At 41.1% G+C, this 14,330-nt stretch overlaps 1 protein-coding gene across 1 annotated transcript in view; it reads right to left on the bottom strand.

Moving 5' to 3' along the window:
* LOC145343990 (lysine-specific demethylase 7B-like) overlaps positions 1 to 14,330 on the bottom strand; it is a 115,296-nt gene that overhangs the window by 36,038 nt on the left and 64,928 nt on the right. The window contains exons 15-16 of the mRNA XM_080190598.1: positions 6,599 to 6,693; positions 1,863 to 2,014 (exon numbers count right to left, since the gene is read on the bottom strand). Coding sequence (XP_080046724.1) covers positions 1,863 to 2,014; positions 6,599 to 6,693 — 247 coding nt within the window. The remainder of the gene's footprint in view (positions 1 to 1,862; positions 2,015 to 6,598; positions 6,694 to 14,330) is intronic.

The raw sequence follows: 14,330 nt of genomic DNA, 5'->3' as shown, positions 1-14,330 counted from the left end.
CTACAGGCCAGTTAGATTAGGTCTGTAGTTGGGAAAATGCTGGACTCCATCATTAAAGAAGAAATAGCAGGACGCCTGGAAAAGAATGGTTCAGTCAAGCAGAAGCAGCAAGGATTCATGAAGGGAAATTCGTGTTTGACGAATTTACTGGATTTTTATGAAGATGTAACGAGTGCGGTTGACAGAGGGGAACCGGTGGATGTGGCGTTTTTAGATTTCTAGGTGTTCGATAAGGTGCCTCACAAAAGGTTGCTGCATAAGATTAAGGGAACGGAGTTGCGGGTAAAGTGTGAGCGTGGATTGATGATTGGCTATCTAACATGAAGCAGAGAGTTGGAATAAATGGGTGCTTTTCTGGTTGGCAGTTGGTGACTAATGGCATGCTGCAGCCTCAACTGTTTACAATATACACAGACGATCTGGAGGAGGGGACCGAGCGTAGGGTAACAAAGTTCGCAGATGACACAAAGATGAGTGGGAAAGTAAATTGCATGGAGGACGCTGAAAGTCTGCAGAGAGATTTGGATAGGCTAACTGAGCGGGCGAGGATCTGGCAGATGGAGTATAACATTGGCAAGTTAACATTATAAATTATAAATATAACATTGGGCCAAAGGGCCTGCTCTGCGCTGTAATGTTCTATGTTCTAAGTGTAAGGTTATCCACTTTGGAAGGAATAATAGTAAAATGGACTATTATTTAAATAGTGAAAAATTATAACATGCTACGTGCAGAGGGACCTGGGGGTCCTTGTGCATGAATCACAATAACCCACTCTGCAGGTGATCAAGAAGGCAAATGGAATGTTGGCCTTTATCACGAGGGGGATGGAGTATAAAAGCAGGGAAGTCTTGCTGCAATTGTGCAAGGTACTGGTGAGGCCACAACTAGAGTAGTGTGTGCGATTCTGGTCCCCTTATTTGCAAATGGATATACTGGCTTTGGAGGGAGTGCAGAGAAGATTCACCAGGTTGATTCTGGAGATGAGGGAGTTAGCTTATGAGGAGAGATTGAGTAGATTGGGCCTGTACCCATTGGAGTTTAGAAGGCTGAGGGGAGATCTTATAGAGACATATAAGATATCCACTTCAGATCAGCCATGATCTTACTGAATGGCAGGGCAGGCTCGAAGGGCTAGATGGCCTACTCGTGCTCCTATTTCTTATGCTCTTGTAAGAAAGGGGCTAGACAGGGTAGAAGCAGAGAAATTATTTCCACTTACAAAGGAAACAAGAACTAGAGGGCACAGCCTCAAAATAAGCGGGAGTCAATTTAGAACAGAGTTGAGGAGGAACTTCTCCCAGAGGGTAGTGAATCTTTGGAATTCTCTGCCCATTGAAGCAGTGGAGGCTACCTCGTTAAATGTGTTTAAGTCACAGGTAGATAGATTTCTGACCAATAAGGGAATTAAGGGTTATGGGGAGCAGGCGGGTAAGTGGAACTGAACAATTATCAGATTAGCCATGATCTTATTGAATGGCAGAGCAGGCTTGAGGGGCTAGATGGCCTATTCCTCCTGCTCCCATTTCTTTTGTTCTTATGTTCAATATTCAGCCAGCCATATGCTCTGCAGTGAACCCAGCTATCTGTAAATGTTGCTTTTCAACGACATATCCAACTTCCTTTGAAAGCTTTAACTGAACCTTCTTCCTCCACCCTTACAGAAAGTGCATTCCAGATTATCATCATAATGTCTTGCGTAAAGTATCTTTCTCTGCTCTGGTTCTTGTATTTTTTATTTATTCTATCAAAACTCCATGTCATTTTGAAAATCCCCATTAAATCTCCCATCAACCCTCTCTACTCAAAAGAACAACAATCTCAGTCTCCACATAACTGAAGTTCTAAATTCTTGTTGTTACCTTTCAACTGTGCTGTCCTTCTTGCAACACTTCAGACTTGTCCTGGGCTTACCCAGAATTTGTTGGGACCTCTCAGTCTCCGACTCTAGTGTTAACCCATTCTTCTCACTATTATATGACTGGCAGGACAGCTCATGCTGAGCTTCCGCTCTCTGCAATGAAAATTTGCATTAATTTTGAATCCTCAGGTTATGCCAAATGACATTCATCACAAATTCAAATGTATTATCGAACACCCAGAATGTGCTAAACTATCTCTCTGTGCTTCACAGAATTTTTTAGAACAGCACTTTCTGGTGCCAGCCAGAGGGCAGGCTATAGCCCACCTGGTATTGTACAATGAGAAGGCATCCCTAGGTAGCATAAAAGACCTAGCACAGGGTGCCAGGGTGGCACAGCAGTTAGCACTGCTATGCCACAGCACCAGAGGCCCAGGTTCGATTCCCAGCTTGTCTGTGTGGGTTTCCTCCAGGTGCTCCAGTTTCCTCTCACAGTCTGCAAGATGTGCTGGTTAGCTGCACTGGCCCGAACAGGTACCGGAGTGTGGTGACTTGGGGAATTTCACAGAGTTAACATAAACCTTACTTATGACTAATAAACAAACTTTTCATTACATTAACATTACATTTACCTGCAAGTGAATTGACAAATGAGATTAAAAGATATATCTATTGATGTTCAGGGGCTGACATTTAAAAGACTTAATTCAGAATACAAACAATACATTCCAACAAGAAAGAAAAACTTCAAGGGGAGGACCCACTATCTTTAGTTAACCAAAATGTATAGTATCAAACTTAAGGAAAAAGCATGCAATTGCACAAAGACAACTCAGAAGATTGGGAAAAATATAGTGAAAAAAAAAAATCAGGGAATTGAAGATTAATTTTTTTTTTAAAAAAAGGAGAAATTAGAGTATGCAAGAAAACTAGCCAGAAATATGAAGAGTGTATTTCAATAGATATTAAAATAAGGGTTAACAAAGTGAGCATTGTTTCTAAATAATGAAAGTCTGGGGAATTAGTAGTGGAAAATAAGGAGGTGGAAGATGAAATGAACAGGGAGTTTTATTTTTGTATCCTTAAATAACGAGACCAATGCATTGGAAATAGATAAACGAGGACTTTAGATTAATATCTGGAATGAGTGGGTTGTTTTATGAGGAAAGATTGGATACAAATAACATCCCAGAAATAGCTCTAAATTAGGCAACTGAACTGCAAGAGAATTCCAAGAAGATTACAATTTCCTAAGAAGTGATACTTTGCAAATTGTTGGAACTGTGGGACAACTACCTACATCTTAGGGTCTTAAAAGAAATGGCTCGTGAGATAGATGATGCATTGGTTTTAGTTCTCCAAAACTAATTAATTTGGGAAGATTCCATTGGATTGGAGAATAGTGATTGTAATTTTTTTTAAACTCAAAAAAGGAGTGTGAGACAGAAAGCAGGAAATGACAAGCTGATTAGGTTAGCATTTGCAATCATGTCAAAACGTCAAAAGCTATTATTAAAGATGCTAAGGCAAGACTGTTAGAAAAACTCATGGTAATCAAGCAGAGTCAATGTGGTTTTGTAAAAGGGAAATCGTCTTTAAGCAACTTATTGGGAGGAGATATTTGAAGGAGTCACACATGCTGTGGATAAAAGAGGACCAGTGGATGAACCACATTTAGATTTCCAGAAGCCAACTGATAAACTAATATCAAAGGTTATTGTGGAGAATAGAAGTTTATGTTTATGAAATACCATTTTAGCATGGATAGAAGATTGGTTAGCTAACAGGAAACCAAGTTTGCATGGTCATATGGAGATTGGCGAAATGTGATAAGTGGGGTGCTCTATAGGGATTAGTGCTGCAATCTCAACCTTTTACAATTAAATGACTTGGATGAAGGAAGCAATGGTACGGATGTTAAATTTGCTGATGGCACAAAGATCAGTAGGGAAGTAAATTATGAAGAGGATGTAAAGAAGGGACAAAGGAATACAGCTAAGTTCAGTGAATGAGCAAAGATCTATAAAAATGGAGCATTAATGTGGGAGATGTGAAATTGTCTATTGTGGCAAGAAGAATTAAAAAAGAACAGATTATCTAAATGGCAAGTGAATGCAGAGCTTTGAGGTGCAAAGAGTTCTGAGTGCCCTAGTACATGAATTGTAAAAGGTCAGTATGCAAATACAGCAAGTAATAAGGAATAAGTAAATGTCATTATTGCAAGGAGAATCAAACCCAAAAATAAATGGTTATGGCTTAATTATACAAGGCATTAGGGAGACCATTTCTGGAGTACTGTTAACAACTTTGGTCTCATTATTTAAGGGTACAAATGAATTAGAAATAGATAAGTGAAGGTTTATCTGGAATGAAGGGTTGTTTTATGAGGAAAGGTTGGTAGGTCATGCTGGTACCGGCTGGAGTTTAGAAGAGTAAGAGTGACCGAAACACACAAAATCCTGAAAAATCTTGATAGGGTAGAATTGGAAAGAATGCTTCCTCTTGTGGCGTTTTAAAAATAAGAGGTCCCTCATTTAAAATAGATGAGAAGAAATTCTTTTCTCTCAAATGTCATGAATCTATGGAGCTCACTTCCCTAGTCAGCATTAGAGACAGTCAATTAACAAATTACTGCAATAGTGACTGCAGAAAGCCAGCATGGACTCATTTTTATTTTTGTCCATAGGATAGTGAAATTACTGGCAAAGCCAGCAATTATTCCATCTCAAATTGCTCTTCAGGTGGTGATGGTGAGCCATTTTCTTGAACATGTGGTGACAATACACCCACACTGCTGCTAAAGTGGAAGTTCCAGGATTTTGATCCATGAAGGCATATCAATTCATATTCAAGGAATCAGTGTTACTTGTGTAAAGGCTAAGGCATGTTTACTGAACCTAACTATATTTTTCTGACAGCCAACATGGTAGATGAAGGAATATTTAAGCGTGTTATTTTTGTACTTTCAGATAAGAATTCCATTCCCCACAGTAAACTCAAAAATAAGAGCACATAGCAAGCTATTTACATGACCAGGTAACTGATTAGGTGGTAGGAGACAGAGTAGGAATCATGGGTAGCCATTAACATTAACAGGTTGTGACTAGTGGTGCTGCCTCAGGAATCTCCCTTCAGCTTCATCCACTTACTCTACCTAAAACCGAGTTAAATGATGGAATAGACAAGTGTATACTTAAGTTTGCTGACAACACCAACTGGCACAGTAAGTAGTGGGGCAGGAAGTTGCAAAAGCATATTGATAAACTGAATGGGCAAAACCATGGCAGAGAGAGTTGAATCTGGGAAATTAAGATAGATTTCTATTTGATGAAGAGAGAGATTTAAGGGTCATAACAACCCTTAAACTTTTAAAACTATTAGACATGTATTTGCAAGTTATTAAAAAGGTATACTGTTGGTTTTTAACTCAAGAGGGCTAGAATAGAGAGAGTGCAAGTTACGTTGCAGCTGTACAGAGCTGTTTAGACAGCACCTGGCGTATTGCATTCAGTTATGGGCATCATACTTCAGGAAGGCTACATTAGTCGCAAGGAGTACAACATGGATTCATCAGAATAACATCAGAGTTATAGGGAGTTAAGCTAAGAGGATAGGTTCAATATACAAGGCCTGAATGCACTTGAATATGGAAGATTAAGGACAAATTTCCTTAATTATCCTGAAATTAAAGTATGTGATAGAGTAAAGAGAGACAGTACTTAATCTGGAGAGCATGTCCAGAACAAGAGGGCATTACTATTGAACAGCCGTGCTCTAATTTTAAGGAGATGTCAGAAAATCTAGACTATCTCCCAGAAAAACAATTGAGGATCAGAAATCAGGCACAGGGGCAACGAAAAATTTCAAAACAGAGACCTCCAAATTTTTAATAGGCTAGGGTAATGGGCAGCACAGTGGCACAACTGCTTCACAGCACCAGGGACCCAGGTCCCTGTGTGTCCCACACCCAGGTGTGGAGTTTGCACATTCTCCCCATGTCTGTGTGGATTTCCTTTGGGTGCCCTGGTTTCCTCCCACAGTCCAAAGATGTGTAGTTAGGTGGATTAGCCATGGTAATTGTGCAAGTTGTGGGACTGAGTCAAGAGGGGAGAACCTGAGTGGTATGCTCTTTTGGAGGGTCAATGCAAACTCAATGGGTTGAGCAGTGAACCAAGAAACATTTTACAAATTTGAAAGTTTTGAGAGAATAGAGAGACAGAGAATATTCCAACTTGAGAGAGGTCATCAATACAAGATCACCACCAGGAAATCCAACAGAGAATTTAGCAGAAATCTCTTTACTGGATAATGATGAGAACATGGAATTCACTCCCATAAAGTAATTGAGGCAAATAACAGATGGATTTAAATGAACTTAGATGAGTACGTAAGAAAGGAGTGAATGATTTTGCCAATGTTACTAAGCATGTGAGGAAACTTGAGTAGATCAGTGTGGCATGGACCAGTTGGGCCAAATGAACGGTTTCTATGCTGTATATTCTAGTTAGCTCTCTGTCATATTGTACTGTAGATCAGTGGCAAACCACACTGTGCCATCTGACCTATTCCCAATCATTAAACAAGAATATAGCACTAAAAGTATTACTACACGTGCCAAAGTCTCCAAAACAGCAACTCCTAGAGCATTTGGCCGAATGAAATTCAATTATTGAAAGTATGATACTGTCTGATTACAATCTAATGGTACATGAACAGACAGAGCATTAGAGCAGGTACCTGCATGCTGCACTTCTTCTCAGTATCAGAGTCAGATAAGTCAGAGGATTTGGACATTCCAACTCTGAGTTCAGTGTTCACACTCTCGAAGATCTCTGCAAGAAATGATGGAGAGGAGATTGATGGATTTCTGTTGGATATGAATCGAAGACAGAAAAGTGGATGAGGTATTGGTCAGCCATGATTCGACTGAATGATGGAATTTCCTTGACAGACTAAATGGCATTTTTCCGTTCCTACCTTCATACTTTCCAAGCCCACTATTGTCTTTCATTCATGAGATGGCTTGGCCAGTATTTATTGACTTTCCCTGAAATCCCTCAAAAAGGTGGTAGTGAGCTAACTTCTTGAACGGCTGCAGTCACTGAGATGTAGGTATAGTCACAGTGCTGTAAGGGAGGGAATTCCAGGAGTTTGACAGTATAGTTGCAACAGGTGGTGCTCCCTTGCATGTGATGCCCTTGTTATTTTAGGTGGTAAAGCTAGTAGGTTTGGAAGATTAATGGACCCAAATCTCTCAAAACACTCAGGCCAATAATTTATTTTGTTTTCACAGCTTGCAGAGTATCCACGATATGATGTTAAAATTTGCAGATGACTTGAGACTTGGAAGTATACTGAATATTGGAGAAAGTAGTATTCAACTTAAATGTATAAGAGCAAGGAGGTTATGCTGGTGCTGAACAGAACATTGGTTAGGCCACAGCTGAAATCCTGTGTCTAGTCTGGTCACCTTACTATAGGAAGCATGTGATTGCATTTGATGGGGTACAGAGGAGATTCACCAGGATGGAGCATTTGAGCTATATGAAGAGACTGGATTGGATTGAACGGGTTTCTTTAGAGCAATGTGGAAAAGTGTGAGGTTATATTTTGGAAGGAGGAATGGAGACATAGACTATTTTCTAAATGGAGAAATGCTTAGGAAATCAGAAGCACAAAGGGACTTGGGAGTCCTTGTTCAAGATTCTCTTAAAGTTAACATGCATGTTCAGTCAGCACTTAGGAAGGCAAATGCAATGTTAGCATTCATGTCAAGAGGGCTAGAATACAAGAGCACGTATGTACTTCTGAGATTGTATAAGACTCTGGTTGATTTGGAGCACTGACAGTAGTTCTGGGCCTCGTATCTAAGGAAGGATGTGCTGACCTTGGGAAGGGTCTAGAGGAGGTTCACAAGAATGATCCTTGGAATGAACAGCTTATCACATAAGGAATGGCTGAAAACTCTGGATCTGTGCTCGTTGGAGTTTACAAGGATGAGGGGGAATCTTATTGAAACTTACTGTGAGGCCTGGATAAAGTGGATGTGGAGAGATGTTTCCACAAGTAGGAAAAACTAGAACCAGAGAGCACAATCTCAGGGTACAGGATGATTCTTTAAAACAGAGATGAGGAGAAATTTCTTCAGCCAAAGTGGCGAATCTGTGGAACTCTTTGCCGCAGAAGGCTGTGGAGGCCAGGTCATTGAGTGTCTTTAAGACAGAAATAGATAGGTTTTTTTATTAATAAGGGGATCAAGGGTTATGGGGAAAAGGCAAGAGAATGGGTATGAGAACAGTATCAGCCATGATTGAATGGCACAGCAGACTCAGTGGGCTGAGTAGCCTAATTCTACTCTCACGTCTTATGGTCTTATGATTCAGGTGCATAAGATTATGAGGGGTACGGACAGGGTGAATAGGAATCAGGGTCAATCACAAGGGGATATAGTTTTAGAGTGAGATGCAGGAGGTTCAGAAGGAATTTGAGAAAAAAAATTTCAAGTATAGTGAGAATTTGGAATGCACTGCCTGGGAAGGAACTGGAGGCCAGAAACCTTACAATCTTTAAGTATTTGGATGACCATGTGAAATATCATAATATTCAAGTATATGGGACAAGTGCTGAAAATGGGATGTGTGCGATTTTAGATTGTCGGTACAGACTCAATGGCTAAAGGGCCCTTTCTGGTCTGGATGACTAAATTTCAAGAGGATGAAGACAAGCAGATGAAATTCAATGCAGAAAAGCGCAAGATGATACACTTTGCTAGGAAGAGGCAAATATGTTAAGTGTTTGAATTTTAAAGGAGAGAGAAAAAGATTTAGACATGCTCATGCACAAATCTTTGAAGGTGACAGGAGAGGTTAACAGATTAAGAAATTAGAGGGAAAATTTGCATTGGTTTGAGTCATGCCTGGCACAAAGAAAGATGGCAGTCTTTGTTGGAAATCATCTCAGTCCCAGACCTCACAGTGGGTGTTTTACAAGGTAGTGTCCTGGGCCCAACCATCTTTAGCTGCTTCAGTGATCTGCCCTCCATCATAAAGTCAGATGGAATGTTCATGACTCATTGCATAACGGTCAGCACCATTTGTGACCCCTGAAATACTGAAGCTGAATTAAGACCAGTACAAAATTCAGGCTTCAGCTATATGCGGCAAGTAACATACCAAATGAGTGCCTGGAAATAAGCATCTCCAATAAGAAAGAATCAACTGCCTTTTGACATTTCATGGCACTGTCATTGCTGAATCCTCCACTATCAACATCCTGGGAGTTACCATAGATTCAGTTCAGTTTCTGGTCAATGTTGTAGCTACAGGTGCTGTCAGAGGCTGAATATTCTGCCTCTGCGGTGCAGCTCCCTTTATGTCTTCTATCTACAAAGCACGAGTTAGAAGTGTGATGGAATACTCTCCTGCACTGCAATTCAGCTTCAATAACAATACAACCCAGAGCAAAGTTTGATTGGCACCCCATTAGCAATCTTCAACATTCAAACCCATCTTCCCCATGCACAGTGTCATCAATGTGTATCATCTGCACACAATGCACTACAGCAAAATTCTTCAAGACTCCTTCAACAGCACCTCACAAACTCATTATCTCTAGCACCTAGAGGGACAATGGCAGCTGCCGCATGGGAACACTACCACCTGCAAGTTCCCCTCCAAATCACCCTACCCTGACTCAGAAATATATCATCGTCCCTTCACTATCACCAAGTCAAAATCCTGGAATTCCCTCTCTAATACACTGTGGGTGTACCTACAGCACATGGACTGCAGCAGTCCAAGAAGGAGCTCACCACCACCTTCTCAAGGGCAATATGGGGTATGGGAAATAAATGCTGGCCTAGCCAGTGATGCCCATGTCCCACTACTGATATAAAAAAGTACAAGGAACACGATCACAATTTTTACAATGCAGCAGGCCATTTAGCCCAACATGTTTGCACCTGACTTTCCAAGTGAGTATTTTACTTAGTGCCATTCCCCTGCCTTCTCCTATAACTGTTTCTTTTAAAATAATTTGACATTACCTAATTCCCTTTTGAATGCTGTGATTAAACCTGTCTTCAGCTGTGCCCGAATAGAGCTAGTGCTGTTGGGAGCGCTTTGAACTAAACTCAGCAAAGGTGTGGGAGCTAAAGGGAAATATTAGCAAGGAATACCAGGCTACACAAAATCCCAGGAGAGACAGGTAACGTGAGTATAGGGAACACTAAGTTAATAGCTGATGTCAGAATGAGGATGAAGAATGAGGACTGGTCATTAAATATTCCTTGGTATAACATGTTCAGAAAAGATAGAAGAGGAAAGGCAGATTATGTTTCTCAGGGTTCAAGGACAGAAACAATTTGGCTGGAGCCAAAGAGTGAAGAGTGCAATTACTTTGCTTGGAGTAGTCTAAATACCACCAACCAATAAGAAGAATGTACAGGAACAAATCTACAGAGAAATTAGAGAGATGCAAACGACAGATCAGCCATGATCTTATTGAATGGTGGGGCAGGCTCGAAGGGCTAGATGGCCTACTCCTGCTCCTATTTCTTATGTTCTTATAAAGTAGTTTTAAAAGGAGATTTGACTTACCTGAATATAGACTGGGATAGTGGTAAAGGCAGAGAGAAACTAACTTTCCTAATTGGGTTCCAGAAAATTTTCAACGGTAGCATGTGTCCTGTCCAACAGAAAACTGTTCTGTTGGACGTGATTCTTGGAAATGAGACGGACCAAGTAGATCAAATGTCAATGGGGAAACATTTAGGCGACAGTGGTCATTGTATCATGACGTTTAGTGTGCTGATGGAAAAGGACAATGGGCAATCCAGAGTAAGGATTATTAGTTGAGGGAGAAACAACTTGAAAGTTCAAGAACAGAGCTAGGCTGGATAGACTCGAATGTAAGTTTGATGAGACAAACTATACCTGAATAATGGGCTACCTTCAAAAACTAAATGGCTCAGACACAATCAAATTATAATTCCTCAAAATGCAAAGTCCAGTCAAACAAATTCAGAGTTCCTTGGATGAAAAAGTAGATAGGAATTGAAAAGAAAAAGAGTGCTTAAAGCATGGCATGGTGGTTAGCACTGCTGCCTCACAGCACCAGGAATCCAAGTTCAATTCCAGAGTTGGTTGACTATGTGGAGTGTCTGCGTGGGTTTCCTCTGGGTGCTCTGGTTTCCTCCCACAGTCCAAAAGTGTGCAGGTAAGATTGATTGACCATGGTAAATTGTCTCCTAGCCATATTGTCTTAATGTCCCAACATGTGTAGGGTAGTGGGATAACTGGGGCAAATACATAGGGCTACATAATAAGGCCTCAGTGGAGTGATCTCTGAAAGTCAGATCCAAATAATCTCTTTCTGCTCTGTAGGGTTTCTATAATTATGACAGATGTCAGGTAGAAAATACAGCTGAGAACCAAGAAAAATACATGAATTCAGAGGAAAGGTGAAAAAGCATATTTGAGAAGAGGGATTGAGAGGAAGACTGGCAAACAACATAAAGGGGAAATCCCAAAGCCTTCTACAGGCATATAATAAAAGGGTAGTAAAAGGGGATTTATATAATGGATGCAGAGAGCATGGCCCCAGTATTTATTCGATGAATACTTTGTATCTGCCTCTACCAAGGAGGTCGATACTATCCACAGCATAGACAAGAGGAGGAAACCCTGTCGCTCAAAGGAGCAAAATTGATAACAGGATATTCTATTCCACCGAATAAGTTGTAATCTTTCAGTCTTCCCTTCACAGAGGCTGGAAAATTGCAGACATTACACCCTTATTCAAAAAAGGTTGCAAGGATAAACTCATCAATTACAGACAAGTACGTTTAACTTCAGTGGCTGGAAGCTTCAAGCAACAATTATTCAGGATAGAATTAGCCATATCAAGAAATGAGTTGATTAGAAAGAGCAAAATGGGGAATAAAGGGAATGTCATGTTTAATTAACTTGGAGTTTTTTTGAAGAGGCAGCAGAAAGGGATAGAGAAACAGATTTATGGAAAAATGTAAAAAAATGTGTGACGGGTGATTTTAACTTTCCCTCTAATGACTCAGACTCCCTTACTGTTAGGGACTTGGATGGCATGGGGCGGGCGGCATTTGTTAGGTGAGGCCTGGAGGGTTTCTTGTAGCAACATGTAGCTAGCCCAACTAGGGAAGAGGCCATACTGGACCTAGGATTGAGGAAGAGCCAGTCAGGTGATTGAAGTTTCAGTGGCAGAGCACTTCAGGAAAAGTGACCATAATTTTTAAGTTATATATGGATAAGAATTATTCTTGGGTGAAGACTATCTACAATATTAGGCAGGAATGGCACAGTGGCAAGCACTCCTGCCTCACAGTGCCAGAGACCTGGGTTCGATTCCCAGCTTGGGTAAGTGTGGAGTTTGCACGTTCTCCCCGTGTCTGCATGAGTTTACTCCCAAAATCTGAAGATGTGCAGGTTAGGTGGATTAGCCGTGCTAATTTGCCCCTTAGCGTCAGGGGGACTAGCTAGGGTAAATGCATGGGGTTATGGGGATAGGGCCTAGGTGGGATTGTGATTAATGCAGATTCAATGGACCAAATTACCTCCTTCTGCACTGTAGGAATCTAAAATTCTAGGAACGGGGGAATGTAGATTGGGGGTGGCTGTTTGAGGATAAACCCACATCTGTCACTTGGGAATCTTTTAAAAAGGTCAACTGATTAGAGTTCAGGACCAGAATAGTCCTGTGAAAGTGAAGGATAAGGATGGCAAGATTCAGGAAGGTGGGCAACATGGTGGCACAGTGGTTAGCACTGCTACCTCAGCACCCAGGTTCAATTCCCAGCCTCAGGTCACTGTCTGTGTGGAGTCTGTACATTCTCTCCATGCTTTTCCTCCGGTTGTTCTGCTTTTCTCCCACAGTCCAAAGATGTGTGGGTTAGGTGGATTGGCCATGCTAAATTGTCCCTTCGTATCAGGAAGGCTAGCTAGGGTAAATGCCTGGGTTTGGGGGGGAGAGAGCCTGGGTGGGATTGTGTTTGGTGCAGACTCGATGGGCCAAATGGCCTCCTTCTGCACTATAGGATAGTAAGAAAACATTGCATGACAAGAGAAATTGTGAAAAAGGCATACGTAAATTTAGGAAACTAAAGGCAGACAGAGCTCTTGAAGAATATAAAAAAAAGCAGGAAGAAAGAATTAAAGAGGGCTAAAATGGGCCATAAAAATGTTCCTGGCAAACACTATTAAGGAAAATCTTAAAGTGTTTTATACATATAGGGGCAAGAGGTTAGCGAGGGAAAGGGTTGGTCCACTCAAGGACAAAGAAGGGAATTTATGTGTGGAGCTGGAGGAAGTGAGTGAGGCCCTTAACGAATACCTTGCATCAGTTTTCATAGAGAAGGATGGTGAATCCAGAGAGGAGTAGCACGTTGATAGGGCACGTCCACATAAAAAAGGTGCTGGATGTTTTGAAAAACATTAAGGGACACATGTCCCCAGCATCTACATAACATAAGAACATAAGAACTAGGAGCAGGAGTAGGCCATATAGCCCTTCGAGCCTGCTCTGCCAATCAATAAGATCATGGCTGATCTTTTTGTGGACTCAGCTCCACTCACCATAATCCTAATTCCTTGGCTGTTCAAAAATTTATCTAATCTTGCTTTAAAAACATTCAATGAGGTAGCCTCAGCTGCTTCACTCAGCAGGGAATTCCACAGATTCACAACCCTTTGTGTGAAGTTCGTCCTCAACTCAGTCCTAAATCTACTTCCCCTTATTTTGAGGCTATGCCCCCAAGTTCTAGTTTCACCTGCCAGTGGAAACAACTTCCTGCTTCTATCTTATCTATTCCCTTCATAATCTTATACATTTCTATAAAGATCTCCCCTCATTCTTCTGAATTCCAATGAGTATAGCCCCAGTCTATCAGTCTCTCCTCATAAACCAACGCTCTCAACTCCAGAATCAACCTAGTGAACCTCCTCTGCACCTTCTCCAGTGCCAGTATATCCTTTCTCAAATGGGGAGACCAAAACTGTACACAGTACTCCAGGTGTGGCCTCACCAGCAGCTTACACAGCTGCAACATAGCATCACTGTTTTTAAACTCCATCCCTCCAGTAATGAAGGACAAAATTTGATTTGCCTTCTTAATTACCTGCTGCACCTGCAAACCAACTCCTTACGATTCCTGCACAAGGACACCCAGGTCCCACTGCACAGCAGCACACTACAATTTTTTTACTATTTAAATAATAGTCCGTTTTGCTGTTATTCCTACCAAAAATGGATGACTTACGTTTACCAACACAGTATTCAATCTGATGGGATCTATCCCAGAATACTGAGGAAGGAAATTCCTGGGGCCTTGAAGGAAATCTTTATATCCTCTTTCGTCACAGGAAAGGTTGTAGGGAACTGGACAAGATCCAACGTTGTTCCTTTGTTGAGATAATCCAAGAAATTACAAACCGGTGAG

Source organism: Carcharhinus amblyrhynchos, chromosome 6, assembly GCF_965287045.1.
Source record: "Carcharhinus amblyrhynchos chromosome 6, sCarAmb.v2.hapA, whole genome shotgun sequence".
NCBI lineage: Eukaryota > Metazoa > Chordata > Chondrichthyes > Carcharhiniformes > Carcharhinidae > Carcharhinus > Carcharhinus amblyrhynchos.
This window is presented reverse-complemented; position numbering and strand designations above follow the sequence as displayed.